This window comes from Salmo salar, chromosome 08 (assembly GCF_965601325.2).
Source record: "Salmo salar chromosome 08, fSalSal1, whole genome shotgun sequence".
NCBI classification, from domain to species: Eukaryota; Metazoa; Chordata; class Actinopteri; order Salmoniformes; family Salmonidae; genus Salmo; species Salmo salar.
In genome coordinates this window covers 41,934,849-41,953,568 of record NC_138298.1, presented here as the reverse complement: position 1 = coordinate 41,953,568, position 18,720 = coordinate 41,934,849, and the positions used below count along the sequence as shown (strand labels likewise).

The 18,720-nt window shown below is 43.1% G+C and overlaps 1 protein-coding gene across 2 annotated transcripts; it reads left to right on the top strand.

Moving 5' to 3' along the window:
* Nucleotides 1-4,645: 4,645 nt before the first annotated feature.
* Nucleotides 4,646-9,222, top strand: LOC106591190 (NACHT, LRR and PYD domains-containing protein 1 homolog). 2 transcript variants are annotated; one of them, XM_082978254.1, is made up of 7 exons: nt 4,646-5,383; nt 5,516-5,730; nt 5,919-6,175; nt 6,417-6,551; nt 6,684-6,723; nt 7,390-7,419; nt 7,799-9,222. In XM_082978254.1, the coding sequence occupies exons 1-7, from the start codon at nt 5,235-5,237 to the stop codon at nt 8,131-8,133; spliced, it is 1,161 nt and encodes a 386-aa protein (XP_082834380.1). In that variant the 5' UTR covers nt 4,646-5,234; the 3' UTR covers nt 8,134-9,222. The 2 variants fall into 2 exon arrangements, with proteins under 2 accessions (XP_082834380.1, XP_082834379.1); XM_082978253.1 differs by having other exon boundaries at nt 4,648-5,383; nt 6,684-6,816.
* The last annotated feature ends 9,498 nt before the right edge of the window (nt 9,223-18,720 follow it).

Below are 18,720 nucleotides of genomic sequence, written 5' to 3'. Positions count from 1 at the left end.
TTAATCTGATTATTACTCCTGCCCAGAAACTAGAATATGCATATAATTATTAGCTTTGGATAGAAAACACTCCAAAGTTTCTAAAACTGTTTGAATGGTGTCTGTGAGTATAACAGAACTCATTTGGCAGGCCAAAACCTGAGAAGATTCCAAACAGGAAGCGCCCTCTCTGACCATTTATTGGCCTTCTTGATCATCTCTATCCAAAACAGGGGATCTCTGGCATAACGTGACATTTTCTGACGCTCCCATAGGCTCTCAGAAGGCGCCAGAACGTTGAATGATGACTTTGCAGGCCATGAATGAAAAACAGTAGTGCATTTGGATAGTGGTCGATCTGAGAACAATGAGACTGGGGGCGCGTGCACGAGAAGACTCCATGTTTTCATTTTCAGTCTTTGAACGAAAACAACGACTCCCGGTCGGAATATTATCGCTTTTTTACGAGAAAAATTGCATAAAAATTGATTTTAAACAGCGTTTGACATGCTTCGAAGTACGGTAATGGAATATTTGGACATTTTTTGTCACGAAACGCGCCGGGCGCGTCACCCTTCGGATAGTGTCTTGAACGCACAACAAAACGCCGCTATTTGGATATAACTATGGATTATTTGGAACCAAACCAACATTTGTTATTGAAGTAGAAGTCCTGGGAGTGCATTCTGACGAAGAACAGCAAATGTAATCCAATTTTTCTTATAGTAAATCTGAGTTTGGTGAGTACCAAACTTGGTGGGTGTCAAAATAGCTAGCCATGATGGCCGGGCTATCTACTCAGAATATTGCAAAATGTGCTTTCACCGAAAAGCTATTTTAAAATCGGACACTGCGATTGCATAAAGGAGTTCTGTATCTATAATTCTTAAAATAATTGTTATGTTTTTTGTGAACGTTTATCGGGAGTAATTTAGTAAATTCACCGGAAGTGTTCGGGGGAATGCTAGTTCTGAACGTCACATGCTAATGTAAAAAGCTGTTTTTTGATATAAATATGAATTTGATTGAACAAAACATGCATGGATTGTATAACATAATGTCCTAGGAGTGTCATCTGATGAAGATCATCAAAGGTTCGTGCTGCATTTAGCTGTGGTTTTGTTTTTTGTGACATTATATGCTAGCTTGAAAAATGGGTGTCTGATTATTTCTGGCTGGGTACTCTGCTGACATAATCTAATGTTTTGCTTTCGCTGTGAAGCCTTTTTGAAATCGGACAGTGTGGTTAGATAAAGGAGAGTCTTGTCTTTAAAATGGTGTAAAATAGTCATATGTTTGAAAAATTGAAGTTTTCGGATTTTCGAGGACTTTGTATTTCGCGCCACGCCCATCATTGGATATTGGAGCAGGTGTTCCGCTAGCAGAACGTCTAGATGTAAGAGGTTAATGTCGTTATAGAATGGATGTTTCGTCGGTCTTCGCGTTTGATGATATCGAGTACTTAGCTGCAGACTAATAATTAATATCAAAGACTTGTTCTTATTCTGTCGGTATCGATAGTCAAAAGTTAACCTGTTGGGGGTAGGGGGCAGTATTTGCACGGCCGGATAAAAAACATACCCGATTTAATCTGGTTATTACTACTGCCCAGAAGCTAGAATATGCATATAATTATTGGCTTTGGATAGAAAATGCCCTAAAGTTTCTAAAACTGTTTGAATGGTGTCTGTGAGTATAACAGAACTCATATGGCAGGCAAAAACCTGAGAAGATTCCTTACAGGGAGTGGCCTGTCTGACAATTTCTTGGGCTTCTTGACTCTCTTTTTTCAAAACTGAGGATCTCTGCTGTAACGTGACACTTCCTACGGCTCCCATAGGCTCTCAGAAGGCGGGAAAAAGCTGAATGATGTCTTTGGAGCCCCTGGCTGAAAAACATTGGCGCCTTTGGATAGTGGTCGATCAGAGTACAATGAGACTGAGGCGTGTGCACGAGGCGACCCCATGTTTTTATTTTCTCTCTCTTTGAACTAAAAAAGGGTTTCCCGGTCGGAATATTATCGCTTTTTTACGAGAAAAATTGCAAAAAAATTGATTTTAAACAGCGGTTGACATGCTTCGAAGTACGGTAATGGAATATTTAGAATTTTTTGTCACGAAACGCGTCAGGCGCATCACCCTTCTTTACCTTTCGGATAGTGTCTTGAACGCATGAACAAAACAGAGGATATTTGAACATAACTATGGATTATTTTTAACCAAACCAACATTTGTTATTGAAGTAGAAGTCCGGGGAGTGCATTCTGACGAAGAACAGCAAAGGTATGCACTCCCAGAATGCACTCCCAGGACTTCTACTTCAATAACAAATGTTGGTTTGGTACCAAATAATCCATAGTTATATCCAAACAGCGGCGTTTTGTTAGTGCGTTCAAGACACTATCCGAAAGGGTAAAGAAGGGTGACGAGCACGACGCATTTCGTGACAAAAAAATTCTAAATATTACATTACCGTAATTCGAAGCATGTCAATCGCTGTTTAAAATCAATATTTATGCGATTTTTCTCGTAAAAAAGCGATAATATTCCGACCGGGAAACCCTGTTTTCGTTCAAAGACAAAAAAATAAAAACATGGTGTCGGCTCGTGCACGCGCCTCAGTCTCATTGTTCTCAGATCGACCACTATCCAAATGCGCTACTGTTTTTCAGCCAGAGACAGCAGAGTCATCATTCACCGTTTTGCCGCCTTCTGAGAGCCTATGGGAGCCGTAGGAAGTGTCACGTTACAGCAGAGATCCTCAGTTTTCAATAAAGAGAGTGTAGAAGGCCAAGAAATGGTCAGAGAGGGCACTTCCTGTAAGGAATCTTCTCAGGTTTTGTCCTGCCAAATGAGTTCTGTTATACTCACAGACACCATTCAAACAGTTTTAGAAACTTTGGAGTGTTTTCTATCCAAAGATAATAATTATATGCATATTCTAGTTTCTGGGCAGGAGTAATAATCAGATTAAATCGGGTACGTTTTTTATCCGGCCGTGAAAATACTGCCCCCTAGCCATAACAGGTTATTCTAACCACGTTGTCCAATTTCAAAAAGGCTTTACGGCGAAAGCATAAAGTTAGATTATGTTAGGACAGTACATTGAAAATAGCTGTGTGTAATGTTTTGTCAATGCAAAGACAGGCTCACCAAAAGCCGAAAACCAGCAAAAATTATGCACTAACCTTTGACAATCTTCATCAGATGACACTCCTAGGACATTATGTTAGACAATACATGCATTTTTTGTTCTATCAAGTTCATATTTATATCCAAAAACAGCATTTTACAATGGCGTTGATGTTGAGGAAATATTTTCCCTCCAATACCGCCAGTCAATCAGCACAAAAAATTAAATAATTACTATTCGAAACCATTGGTAAAATATTATATTGTCATTCAAAGAATTATAGATTAACATCTCGTGAACGCAACCGCATTGCCAGATTTAAAAATACCTTTACTGGGAAATCACACTTTGCAATAAACAAGGTCCTGTCCTCAGAAAAATAGGCTTGGCGATACAGACTAGGCACCATGTTGGAGAGATCTAAAATCAAAAATACTATGTAAATATTGCCTTACCTTTGATTATCTTCATCAGAAGGCACTTCTAGGTATCCCAGGTCCATAACAAATGTAGTTTTGTTCGAAAAAGCTCATAATTTATGTCCAAAAAGCTCTGTGTTGTTAGCGCGTCCTGTAGGCTACTCAAAAACATGAACGTCGCCCTTCATCAAAGAGGGGAAAAAAAATATTTACGTTCGTTCAAACATGTCAAACGTTGCATAGCATAAATCATTAGGGCCTTTTTCAATCAGAACTTCAAAAATATTCAAGGCGGACGATTGCATTCTCTTTTAAAACGTATTGGAACGAGAGTACCCAAACATGCACTCGTGCGCCAGAGTAGTATTGGCCATCCGCTTATGACCAACGTTCCAAGTCTCTTGTTCGGTCAGTTTTCACAGTAGAAGACTCAAACCCCTTTGTAAAGACTGGTGACATCTAGTGGATGGCGTAGGAAGTGCTCAATGATTAATGAGTCCCTGTGTGTTTCAATGGCATAGGCTTAAAAGTAATTCAACACATCAGATATCCACATCCTGTCAGAATTTGTCTCAGGGTTTTGACTGCCATATGAGTTCTGTTATACTTACAGACACCATTCAAACAGTTTTAGAAAATTCAGAGTGTTTTCTATCCAAATCTGTTAATAATATGCATATCCTAGCTTCTGAGTTGGTGTAGGAGGCAGTTAAAAATGGGCACATACTTTTTTCAAAATTCTCAATACTGCCCCCTAGCCCCAACAGGTTTTAATGTTCTGTTAGGTCTTATTTAAGAGGGGTGTTTTTGTCATGGGATTTGTGGGAAGTTGTTTTTGCACTGCTGTGTGTAGTTCATAGCTCAGCCATCACGGCTAGCTATTTTGACACCCGCCAAGTTCGGGGCTCACTAAACTCAGAATTACTATTAGAAAAATTGTATTACCTTTGCTGATCTTCGTCAGAATGCACTCCCAGGACTGCTACTTCCACAATAAATGTTATTTTTGTTCCAAATAATCCATAGTTATGTCCAAATACATCCGTTTTGTTTGTGCGTTCAGGTAACTATCCGAGCGCATTTCGAGACAAAAAAAATCTAAATGTTACATTACGGTACTTAGAAGCAGGTCAAACGCTGTTTAAAATCAATTTTTATGGTATTTTTCTCGTAAAATAGCGATAATATTCCAACCGGACAATAGTGTATTCATTCAAAGAGGAAAAGAAAAAACTGCGTGCTCACGTGAATGCGCATATCCAATCTCTTTGTCACCAGGCAGACCACTGACAAACTGAGCTACTCTACTCTGCCCAGAGACAGAAGACGCCTCAATCCGCTTTTTGAAGGCTTATGATAGCCAATGGAAGCCTTAGAAAGTGCTACGTAACCCCACAGATACTGTTGTTTCGATAGAGAATCAAAAGAAGAACTACAAATTCTCAGACAGGCCACTTCCTGCTTGGGATTTTCTCAGGTTTTTGCCTGCCATATGAGTTCTGTTATACTCACAGACACCATTCAAACAGTTTTAGAAACTTCAGAGTGTTTTCTATCCAAATCTACTAATAATATGCATATTCTCGTTTCTGGGCAAGAGTAGTACCCAGTTTAAATCGGGTATGTTTTTTCATCCGGCCGTGAAAATACTGCCCCCTATCCCAAACAGGTTAAAGAACTTTCTTATTGAAACTTCCATTGAGCATGCTTTTTAGTCCAGCACTAGACTCAATCTGTGTCCAGGAAACAGGCCCCATATGTATTACTGACATGCTTGTCCTTGTTCAGGACTCCACACACTGGCTTCAGATTGAACCCTTTACTTCCACTGTTCAGGGAGTGACAATGTTCAGGTAAAATAACTACTTTTAACATTTCATTCCACTTGCTAGTGTATTTCCCATTACCTTTGGGAATTGTCTTCTAATCCAACATCTCCATTTGACGATTCTACCACATCTACCATATCTTGTTGTTGCCCTCAGACACAGGACACCGAAAGGGAGTTATGAGTGCACAGTGTCTGGGCTCCGCTGGCTGTGTGAGAGAGATGTCATTCTGAAGTATCACTTCAGGAACTGTGAACCCTACAGTCACCTTCTGAAAGACATGCAGTACACACAAGGTGGTCCATTGCTGGACATCACTATGGAGTTAGGTGAATTGGAGGAAGTTCATCTGCCACACTTTGTCTGTTTAGGTAAAACCATATAGAAATAGTATTCAGAAAAACATTTCCATGTAACTGAGTTTCACTTCCTGAATTAATGAATGAACTATTCTGGGAGTTTGAGTTTACTGTGATCTGGTACTGCATATTCTTTGTGTTTTAGTTGGATGAATAATACAATATTTGTCTTTCTGTCTCCTTTTTATTGTGTTGTTCAGGGACCAACCCTTCCCTGAGGAATGAGATGAAGATTCTTCATGTAGAGGAACATGGAGTGTCTTTAGAGGAAGTGCATGAGGTCACCAGATTCCATGCTAAGATTCTCCATCCCAAGTTCTCACTTATCTCTGTTATACTAAGATTACTGTCTTGGAACGTAGATGTCCACTGCGACGTGGTCCTCTATATGGCAGTTAAAAGGTCAACAGTCATTTCAAGGCTGTACCTGCTCCTCAGAAACTCCAGTCAGAAAGAGGTGAGGCACTTTCACTGAAGTGACAACAGTATGTTGAAACTTACTGAAGGAAAGCTGATAGTTTGTTGAAAATCTCTAGATTACAAAGACAACATGCAGCTCTGTGAGAAATCTATTTCTGTTGTAACATTAATTAATACAATAAAAACTATGACTAACATTGGTTTCTCAGTGAGCTGTATGTTGTGTGAATTATGAGACTACATTGTTCTGACTGACTACTACATTGCTAATTTTGTAGGCTATTCAGGAACGGGAGAAAAATCAGGTGTCCCAAGGATATTCGGAATTGGTCCTGTCAAGTCCAAACGGGTCCTTAAAGCTGAACAGTTGGTTTGCACTCAAGAATTCCCACTCCACTTCCATCAATCCAGAGGTGCAGTTTTAGCAGGCTGAGGACATGAATCTGTCATATTGTATATGAATAACTGGAATATCATTCTATTTCACTATTTCTTTCTATCTCTTGTCTGTTGTCTCAATCGTTGCACCATATGGCCTTCTACAGAAGATTCAGCTGTTACCTGCAGACACCACACCAAGCTGTTGTAAGATGATTATAAGAAACACAGGGGTTGACATTGAGATGGAGTTAATCGGGGATGATGAGAGGACTGTATGGAGAGATATGGTACCAATAGGTAGGAGAATATGTGATAAGAGAATTATCTAATGAAGGTAAATGAATCAATAATCCATTATGAATTAGTAGTTATGTAGCATGGATAATAAACTGTAAGTCAATGTACTGAATGTTAGTCCCATCAAGTCTAGACATGTGTGTGTGAGATACCGGGAGTAGCCTTCAAGGTTCTCCTAATCTATGGGGAAAGGAACAGGCAGTGCTGGAACAGTGGTGGGAGGTCAAGGAAGAGATACTGTTCACCTACTGTCTGTGCGTATGTGTGTGCATAGGTTATCTACGGTTGGTGTGGAGGTGTGTGCGTAAGCGGAGAGAGAGGATAAAATGAACATCTTTGTTATTTGGACCTCAGAACGTTCTCTGAATAAAGCCGTATGAACCTTTTGCAGGAAGCTGAGTCCATGCCTAATTATTAACCCAGTGTCTTACAAACCCCGGGGATTAGTCAAGGCTTGTTGATTGTTAATTATTATCATTAGGATAGAAAATTCCTTTGACAATATGTCAATCATAACTGTTATTTCTGACAGATGCTATTTAGAGTGATATAACCTATTTTTGTTTCTTTCAGATGAATACATCACTGAAACCCATTCAACTAGTAAGTAAACATGAGATATACAAACCAATGACTTGAGGGCCAGTCAACATGGTTTACTGTAGGACCTGGACAGGTCCTGATTATAAAATACTGTCTTCAAGAACAATGACATCTCCTCCAGGACTTGATGTAGATTAACCTGATACTGAATGACCCAATGACATCTCCTCCAGGACTTAATGTAGATTAGCCTGGTTCTGAATGACCCAGCCTGTTTTTCTATGTCTGTGAAACCGTCCCTAAATGTGAATATGTGATATGTTCAGGTCGTTATTGTAAAAGATCATGTTTTCTCAATACTTTTATTTTAGGAGTCTGCTTCTAAATGACTGAAATGTAAATGTACAAATGTAGTTATTTTGTAACCTGACTCTCTCAGGTGCTGTGTTGGGGGCAGGGCGTCCGGCTGAGAGCAGTCTGACTGGTTCTACAAAACTGCAGCTGCGTTCTCTACGGACAGAGTTTGTGAAACGAGTGTCAAGACCTGCCCTGAATGAACTGCTGGACGGACTCCTGCAACACACAGTCATCAACCAGGAGGAAATGGAGTCAGTGAAGGTGATAGCTGAGAGGGCAGAGAAGGCACGTGACATCATCGACATGGTGTTGAGAAAAGGAAATGAGTCAAGTTCCAGGATGATCAACCTTCTTGGGGAGCTGGACCCCTGTCTTTGGTCACAGCTTCAGATCAACAGTGTTGGGGTAACAACCTAATGGTAGAATGGATAGTAACAGTGTTGGGGTACCATCCTAATGGTAGAATGGATAGTAACAGTGTTGGGGTACCAACCTAATGGTAGAATGGATAGTAACAGTGTTGGGGTACCAACCTAATGGTAGAATGGATAGTAACAGTGTTGGGGTACCATCCTAATGGTAGAATGGATAGTAACAGTGTTGGGGTACCAACCTAATGGTAGAATGGATAGTAACAGTGTTGGCGTACCATCCTAATGGTAGAATGGACAGTAACAGTGTTGGGGTACCACCCTAATGGTAGAATGGATAGTATCAGTGTTGGGGTACCAACCTAATGATAGAATGGATAGTAACAGTGTTGGGGTACCAACCTAATGGTAGAATGGATAGTAACAGTGTTGGGGTACCACCCTAATGGTAGAATGGATAGTAACAGTGTTGGGGTACCAACCTAATGATAGAATGGATAGTAACAGTGTTGGGGTACCAACCTAATGGTAGAATGGATAGTAACAGTGTTGGATTACAAAATACAAAAATAACTGTGCAAATGTTATGGAGACACAGTTTACAGTATTGTGTGAAAAAGTGTGTGTGACAACCCTCCCACTCTGTCTGCCGAAAATACAGAGTCCACATACACACACACACACACACAAACACACTGTGACGACCCTCCCACTCTGTCACACTGTGACGACCCTCCCGCTCTGTCACTCTGTGACGACCCTCCCGCTCTGTCACACTGTGACGACCCTCCCGCTCTGTCACACTGTGACGACCCTCCCACTCAGACTGCAGAATTCTTTCTCTTTGATCTTGTTTTCTTTAATAGGATGTCGGTGGGCAGAGCTGGAAGGGTCGTCAGTGAAATGGGACACACCTGGGCTCGGCTGTGTCCCGGGGATAAATACACCTTTCCCCCATTCATTGAGGAGACTCTCTCCACCCAGACACACTGTTGTTTTTGGTTGTGGCATTTTGGGGCTTCGTTGTGTTCATTTGTTTTGGCACCTCTCATCCACTCACTCTACTGATTACAGACTCCATTGTTACTTGTATATAGTTTACTTTATTTAATAAATATGTTTTTCTATATCTCCACGTTGTCTCCCTCTTTGTTACAGGCTATGAGCCGGTTCGTAACAGTGTATGAGAATAATTCTGAATCATTTGGACCGGGGATAACTGATCCAAGATCAACACTCCTACTCAACACCATGGGGTGTATTCACTAGGAAACAGACCTGATCCTAGATCAACCCTCCTATTCAACACCATGGGGTGTATTCACTAGGAAACAGACCTGATCCTAGATCAACCCTCCTATTCAACACCATGGGGTGTATTCACTAGGAAACAGACCTGATCCTAAATCAACACTACCTGAATTTGTCCAAAAGAAACTACTTTTTTGTTGCAAAACGTTGTGCTACGGTGGGTGACTAATTAATACACCCCTGATCTGACTGGGCTGTAAATCTTGGTCAAAAAAGCAACAACAATCCTCCACCACCCTCTTCAGAGGACAAATATCGTAGTTTTATTTCAGCTTTTTTGCTACACATACATATACATATTTACACACATATTTCCATGAGCCATATATTTTTAAATTAGGATGTGATGTTTTACAAAATGTTTGAACCTTTCTAATTGTATGGTATCCACAGATTGTGAGCTAAAGATGAAAACCTTTCCTGCGAGTATTATTATGTAATTAATTGACTGACTGTGTCTTTCCAAATCGCCCAACATTGCTATTTGTAAGGTTAACTTTAAGTGCATGTGATTTTTTTAACCGTTCCTGAACCTATGACCAGAAACTAGCTACATCGGGGCAATACCAGAATAAATGATCTAATGATTCTGTCTCTTCACAACAAAATCTACAGAGCTGAGATTGTTGTATTGTTGCCATATATATATATATATCATTATGTTGGTTGCAAGAAATTTATATAATCATTTAAATTGAAAAACTGTTGAGTCAAGTGTAGTTTTTTTGTACCAGTTCATAAACCATATGCCATGGAATTGGTACATCGAAAATCTCCTCCCAGTTATTTTGCAACCTGTATGGCGCAGCTGTCAACATTTTTGTCCTGTAACTCCTTGATAACTCCTGTAAAGGAATCTCTCAGGTTTTGACCTGCCATTTGAGTTCTGTTATACTCACAGACACCATTCAAACAGTTTTAGAAACTTTGGAGTGTTTTCTATCCAAAGCCAATAATTATATGCATATTCTAGTTACTGGGCAGGAGTAGTAACCAGATTAAATCGGGTACGTTTTTTATCCAGCCGTGAAAATACTGCCCCCTAGCCATAACAGGTTAAACAACCACTAACAACCGAATCTTTCCAGGCAAAACATACCAACAGTTGAATGACAATCAGCACCTTAAATTATAATCCACTGATGCATAGGCTGAGAAACGAACCCGAGCCTCCCGCCTGGCAGTCGAGAATTCTACCGCTGAACCACCAACGTGCTATTGAAATGATGAAGACTGCTCGCAAACAACCCTATTTCTAAATATCTGTAGTCGTAAAATTAGGCACGTACTACCAATACAATTTCCAGAACATAGCCCTAATGTAAATGTCTAAGCCTTTCTCCTGCGATTACTCTCCTTAACCTTGCTCCCGTTTACTCTGCCTCTCTCTTTTTCTCTTTCTCAGAATTTAGGAATAATTACTATTGTGACTTTTGATAAGTTATTAGGTCTCACACATATACGAGTTACTGAACTTATGACTTTTAACTGGTCAATAACCCTATCTCACACGCACATCATTTTTATTTATTTCCCCCCTGCTGATATCCTTCTTCAAACCTTCTCTCTCTCTTTCTCTACACTTGCCTTCTTCTCCGGGCTTCAGACAGCCACACCCTGGCTATATCTAACCCTTGACCTGCTGTTTCCCTGTCTTGTCCCCACATACCTTATGTATCTTTCTTATCATTAGTCCCAACTTTTCTACATCCAAACTTCCATCAAATTCATACTTCCTTCTCCACATTGGACCGAAATAAATATTTATTTTATAACATTTAACTCCATGTATCGCTCATCTCCCGTTAATTCCTGCACCTCCTTTGAGGATTTGCCACCCATGGTTATCCAATAACTATCGTTGTTATTATGCTTCTTCTCACAATCTGTGTGTACTTACTATTAATCTCTATGTGAGTGCTTTCTACCGTTATTATTACAACTCTAATTAAATTTAAAACTTCTATGTGTATCACAATCTATGTGTCTTCTTCTCACAATCTAGAATTGTGTCACTCCTCTCTATGTGGGTGCTCTCACTCTATGCTGACGATCTATGTGTATTTGCTTTTCACTTTAACCTGGTTTTGTTCTATTATGACTACTAATTTGGATCTATGATTATCTTACCTTGTTTTGTTTAATTCCAATCTGTTAATTTGGATCTATAATTAATTTACCTAGTCTTGTTTAATTGAATGCTCTTGCCTCTCCTCCTTTTTGGACTTTATTTCAGTGTTGTCTTTTGAATTGCATCTATGGTTAATTCACTCTTGTTAATTGACCATTTGAGTTGAGTTATCTTGTTCACATAGGATGGTAATTCTATCTCACAAACCTATTTTATAGCCTCTCCTCTCCTCAATTTAGGACTTTATTTAGGTATGTCTCTTGATTCGGATCTATGGTTAATTTACCACTCGTTAAATAACCATTTAAGTTATCCTCTTTGCACAAAATTACCGTCCTATCTCACAGCACCTATTTTATATCCCTTCTTAATAACCTCTCGGCCACTTCACAAAGAAAAACACTGACCTCAATTATTAACCTGTTGGGGCTAGGGGGCAGTATTGAGAAATTTTTAACTGCCTCCTACACCAACTCAGAAGCTAGGATATGCATATTATTAACACATTCGGATAGAAAACACTCTGAATTTTCTAAAACCGTTTGAATGGTGTCTGTAAGTATAACAAAACTCATATTGCAGGCAAAAACCTGTGAAAAATAGATTTAAAAAAAAATGTGAATTTTGTGACTGTACTATTTAGTGTCATTGTTTTATAGATACCATAGTGAGAAAGGATTCATTTCGCAACTCCTACGGCATCCACTAGATGTCAACGATCTTTATAAAGTTGTTTGAAGCGTCTATGATAAACAGAGAGCAAATTAGAATGCATGGAAGTTGACATGTCGTCACTTCATTTTTTTGCGCCTGCGCATAAATCTGAGAAGCGTGAGTTTGTCATAATTGTTTATCTAGACATAGGATAGGTTGTGTGAAAATATTACTGATGTTTAACGTTAAAAATGGACCAAAAGATTAATGCTAAACAACGTTTGACATGTTTGAACGAACGTAAATAGATTATTTACTAGGTTTTTTTAGCTTTTCGGCGTGATTTTACACCGCCCCCACCACGTTTTGTGGGAGCATAATGAACGCAAACTACTTGGTGTTATTTGGACATAAATTATGAACTTTGTCAAAAGAAACCACATTTGTTCTGGACCTTGGATTCCTGGCAGTGCCTTCTGATGGAGATAATCAAAGGTAAGGGGATATTTACAATGTTATTATCGATATTAGATGATGCTAACTGTATAGCATAGCTTATTGTTCTTAGCATAGCACCCCGTTTATTGCAAAATGTGATTTCCCAGTAAAGTTATTTTGAGATCTGGCCATTCGGTAGCAATTACGAGATGATAATATATTATTCTTTGAATGTGTAATGGCTGTCTTCTGTAAAAATTGACCAAGGCGCAGCAGGTATGTGAATACTCATCTTTAATAAAAATAAAGGAGTAGAGCATCCACTTCACAATTCAAACAATATATAAGACAGGAACAGTTTTGCAGGCACACAATACGCAGTGCAAAAACAACTACCCACAAAACCAAGTGACAAACATACTCCTACATATATGACTCCCAATCAGGAACAACGATCCCCAGCTGTTCCTGATCAGGAGTCACAAGACCAACACAGAACAATCACACACACAAGACTGCCACGTCCTGACCCCAAAACTACAACAACAGCTCCATCTGCTGGTCAGGACGTGACAGTACCCCCCCCTCAAGGTGCAGACCCCGGAATGCACCTAACAACGAAAAAACACCAACAAACAAAATCCCCAACAAAACCCATAAACAATAACCCCTAAACAATAAGGGAGGGAAGGGAGGGTGGCTGCCGTCAACGACGGCACTGTGCTACACCCTCCCTCCCCAACCCACCTATCCTGGAGGTGGCTCCGGTGCAGGACGTGGACCCTGCTCCACCCTCGGCGTCGCCCACTTCGGTGGAGCCGATAGCTGCGCCAGGCAGACGGACCCCTCGAGCCGGGCCGGGGGACAGGAGGGCCCCTCGGGCCGGGCCGGGGGGCAGGAGGGCCCCTCGGGCCGGGCCGGGGGGCAGGAGGGCCCCTCGGGCCGGGCCGGGGGGCAGGAGGGCCCCTCGGGCCGGGCCGGGGGGCAGGAGGGCCCCTCGGGCCGGGGAGCAGGAGGGCCCCTCGGGCCGGGCCGGGGAGCAGGAGGGCCCCTCGGGCCGGGCCGGAGAGCAGGAGGGCCCCTCGGGCCGGGCCGGAGAGCAGGAGGGCCCCTCGGGCCGGGCCGGAGGGCATGCGGGCCCCTCGGGCCGGGCCGGAAGGCATGCGGGCCACTCGGGCCGGGCCGGAAGGCATGCGGGCCACTCGGGCTGGGCCGGAAGGCATGCGGGCCACTCGGGCTGGGCCGGGAAGGCATGCGGGCCACTCGGGCTGGGCCGGAAGGCATGCGGGCCACTCGGGCTGGGCCGGAGGGCATGCGGGCCACTCGGGCTGGGCCGGAGGGCATGCGGGCCACTCGGGCTGGGCCGGAGGGCAGGAGGACCACTCGGGCTGGACCGGAGGGCAGGAGGACCACTCGGGCTGGACCGGAGGGCAGGAGGACCACTCGGGCTGGACCGGAGGGCAGGAGGACCACTCGGGCTGGACCGGAGGGCAGGAGGACCACTCGGGCTGATCCTGACAGGCCGGGCACCCTGGCAGATCAGGGCAGGCGGGCACCTCTGGCAGAACCGGGCAGTCCGGCCACTCTGGCAGAACAGGGCAGTCCGGCCACTCTGGCAGAACAGGGCAGTCCGGCCACTCTGGCAGAACAGGGCAGTCCGGCCACTCTGGCAGAACAGGGCAGTCCGGCCACTCTGGCAGAACAGGGCAGTCCGGCCACTCTGGCAGAACAGGGCAGTCCGGCCACTCTGGCAGAACAGGGCAGTCCGGCCACTCCGGCAGAACAGGGCAGTCCGGCCACTCCGGCAGAACAGGGCAGTCCGGCCACTCCGGCAGAACAGGGCAGTCCGGCCACTCCGGCAGTTCAGGGCAGTCCGGCCACTCCGGCAGTTCAGGGCAGTCCGGCCACTCCGGCAGTTCAGGGCAGTCCGGCCACTCCGGCAGTTCAGGGCAGTCCGGCCACTCCGGCAGTTCAGCGCAGTCCGGCCACTCCGGCAGTTCAGCGCAGTCCGGCCACTCCGGCAGTTCAGCGCAGTCCGGCCACTCCGGCAGTTCAGCGCAGTCCGGCCACTCCGGCAGTTCAGCGCAGTCCGGCCACTCCGGCGACTGTTGACTGGCGGGCAGCTCCGACGACTGTTGACTGGCGGGCAGCTCCGACGACTGTTGACTGGCGGGCAGCTCCGACGACTGTTGACTGGCGGGCAGCTCCGACGACTGTTGACTGGCGGGCAGCTCCGACGACTGTTGACTGGCGGGCAGCTCCGACGACTGTTGACTGGCGGGCAGCTCCGACGACTGTTGACTGGCGGGCAACTCTGGTGACTGTTGACTGGCGGGCAGCTCTGGTGACTGTTGACTGGCGGGCAGCTCTGATGACGACTGTTGACTCCTGATGCGTGGGGCAGGTATTGGACGTACCAGCCTGGAGACACGCACCTCCATGCTAGTGTGTCTAGCGGGAAACACCGGACCGAAAGGGCGCACTGGCGGTCTTGAGTGCAGGGTTGGCATCACCCCTTCCGGCTCGATGCTCCCCTTGCCCTGGCACCTGCGGGGCGCTGGTACTGGGCGAAGTGGGCTGTGCGTCCGTATAGGCGAGATGGTGCGCACCTCAGCGTAACATGACGCCCTCCACCTCGTACGCACCTCCCTGTAGTCACGGGTAGCTGGCTTACGGCTCTTCCCTGGCCTGGCCAAACTACCCGTGTGCCCCCCCCCAAAAAAATCTTGGGGCTGCCTCTCGGGTTCCCTTAGCTCCCTTAACTTGTCCGCCCAGAATTTTCTTTCGTCCTGCCAGGTCCATTCTTCCATTTTCTTCTCCTGTGGCTTCCTCCTCTTCTGCTGCTTGGTCCTTTGGTGGGTAGTTCTGTAACGGCTGTCTTCTGTAAAAATGGACCAAGGCGCAGCAGGTATGTGAATACTCATCTTTAATAAAAATAAAGGAGTAGAGCATCCACTTCACAATTCAAACAATATATAAGACAGGAACAGTTTTGCAGGCACACAATACGCAGTGCAAAAACAACTACCCACAAAACCAAGTGACAAACATACTCCTACATATATGACTCCCAATCAGGAACAACGATCCCCAGCTGTTCCTGATCAGGAGTCACAAGACCAACACAGAACAATCACACACACAAGACTGCCACGTCCTGACCCCAAAACTACAACAACAGCTCCATCTGCTGGTCAGGACGTGACAGAATGACAATATTATAATTTACCAATGTTTTCGAATAGTAATTTTGTTATGTTCACCGGAAGCATTTCAGAGAAGAAAAAAATCTGAATTTCACGCTACTGTAAAATGCTGTTTTTGGATATAAATATGAACTTGATGGAACAAAAAATGCATGTATTGTATAACATAATGTCCTAGGAGTGTCATCTGATGGAGATTGTCAAAGGTTGGTGCATAATTTTAGCTGGTTTCTGCTTTTGGTGACGCCTGACCTTGAATTGAAATTGGATGTTTGTACTTTTGTGGCTATGTACTGTCCTAACATAATCTAACTTTATGCTTTTGCCGTAAAGCCTCTTTGAAAATCGAACAATGTGGTTAGATTAAGGAGATGTTTATCTTTTAAATTGTGTAAAATAGTTGATTGTTTGAGAAATTGAAATTATTAGATTTTTGATGTTTTGAATTTCCAGCCTTGTTAGCAATCCCGACTCGGGGTTCATTGCTAACCTGTAGCCCCAACAGTTTTAAGCTAGTTTTATTTATGGTAGTGCACATGTACCTCAGGTCTTCGCAGACCTGCTCCCTTATCAATTTTGTTAATACACAAAGTAAAAACACCTTAGTGAATCTGTGTAGAATAACTAAGCTCCTATTATTGATAAATTCCAAGTATTTAGAACATCAAATCCAAGATATCTTAAATCATTGCCCCAAATTCGTAAATAAAGGTTTAATGACCTTCATTATCTTACCTTTGCTGATCTTCGGCTGAATGCACTCGGAAGGTCTCCCACTTCCACAAGAAATGTTCATTTGTTTGATAAAGTCCATAATTTATGTCAAAATAAATCCGTTTTGATGGCGCGTCCAGATCCCCATTCCAAAATGCATCATTCTACCGTCGACGAAAAGTTATAAAGTTCCCTCAGCGTTTGTAGTAACATGTCAAACCATGTTCACAATCAATCTTTAGGGTATTATAATTGTAGAATTGCAATAATATTCCAACCGGACAATAGCAGATTCATTACAAAAGAAAAAGAAAAATGGCTAATCCTTCGTGAGCGTGCGCGAGGTAAGGAAATGACCCCAGGTCGACCAGTTACTCTTCCGGGTGTTATTCAATCAAATCGTATTCTAGAAGCCTCAAACGAGGTTCTAATGACTGTTGACATCTAGTGGAAGCCTTAGGAAGTGCAATATGACATCACAGACACTGCATTTTAGATAGAACTTCATTTGAAATGACTACAGCCATCTGAGGTCAAACTTCCTGGTTGGATTTTTCTCAGGTTTTTGCCTGCCATATGAGTTCTGTTATACTCACAGACATCATTCAAACAGTTTTAGAAACTTCAGAGTGTTTTCTATCCAAATCTAATAATATGCATATCCTACCTTCTGAGTCTGAGTAGGAGGCAGTTTAATTTGGGTACGTTATTCATCCAGCCGTGAAAATACTGCCCCCTATAGTGAAGAGGTTAAAGTAAATGGAAATATTGAAAGACACTGTCAGTAGTGATGTAATTTTGTAAATGCTATATTGTGATATTGTTTCATAAAGAACGTGTTGCAATGTATATACTTTAGTATGTTTAGTCAAATGGAAAAGGAAGGTTTGAATAGGTAATTGCTTAATTAATTAATTAATTAGTGTTAATTGTTCTGAGGGGAGGGGCTAGCCCTACAAAAGGAGCCTCTCTTTCAGTTCATGGAGAGGCATTTTGGATTGAGCTGTGGATGGGGCAGCATTGTTTTTAGCTGTCCCATAAGGTATATGTTTGATGGCAGTACTGTTGTTTTTGTTCCGGAATCACTATGTAAATAAATGCACAGAAGAACTTTTGCGGCTCCGCCATCTTTTTATTTTGATAGAGTTTAAGTTTTCCAGTTTAGCCTTCTGGCCTACTGTACGTGACAGTCTGTTTCCTAGTGAATACACCCCATGGTGTTGAATAGGAGTGATAATCTAGGATCAGGTCTGTTTCCTAGTGAATACACCCCATGGTGTTGAATAGGAGTGTTGATCTAGGATCAGGTCTGTTTCCTAGTGAATACACCCCATGGTGTTGAATAGGAGTGTTGATCTAGGATCAGGTCTGTTTCCTAGTGAATACACCCCATGGTGTTGAATAGGAGTGTTGATCTAGGATCAGGTCTGTTTCCTAGTGAATACACCCCATGGTGTTGAATAGGAGGGTTGATCTAGGATCAGTTCTCCCCGGTCCAAATGATTCAGATTATAATTCTCATCCACTGTTACGAACCGGCTCATAGTCCATAACAAAGAGGGAGACAACGTGGAGATATAGAAAAACATGTATTAAATAAAGTCAACTATATACAAGTAAAAATGGGGTGTGTAGTCAGTAGTGGAAGTGAGTGGATGTGTTCACAGATGGTGATAATGAGGGCTGTTGAGAGGTGCCAAAACAAATGAACACAACGAAGCCCCAAAATGCCACAACCAAAAACAACAGTGTGTCTGGGTGGAGAGAGTCTCCTCAATGAATGGGGGAAAGGTGTATTTATCCCCGGGAGAGTCGTCACACACACACAATGTTTTTTCTCCATAACGTTTGTACACTGTTACTACCCATTCTACTGTTAGGTTGGTACCCCAACACTGTTACTATCCATTCTACCATTAGGTTGGTACCCCAACTCTGATACTATCCATTCTACCATTAGGTTGGTACTCCAACACTGTTACTATCCATTCTACCATTAGGTTGGTACTCCAACACTGTTACTATCCATTCTACCATTAGGTTGGTACTCCAACACTGTTGATCTGAAGCTGTGACCAAAGACAGGGGTCCAGCTCCACAAGAAGGTTGATCATCCTGGAACTAGACTCATTTCCTTTTCTCAACACCATGTCGATGATGTCACGTGCCTTCTCTGCCC

Excerpts from the sequence above, each read along its gene's own strand:
- LOC106591190 (XM_082978253.1), top strand. The coding sequence starts at position 5,235 with ATGCTTTTTAGTCCAGCACTAGACTCAATCTGTGTCCAGGAAACAGGC. Across the intron at positions 5,384-5,515 it reads CAGGGAGTGACAATGTTCAG|ACACAGGACACCGAAAGGGA; the intron begins GTAAAATAACTA and ends TGTTGCCCTCAG. Across the intron at positions 7,420-7,798 it reads CACTGAAACCCATTCAACTA|GTGCTGTGTTGGGGGCAGGG; the intron begins GTAAGTAAACAT and ends TGACTCTCTCAG.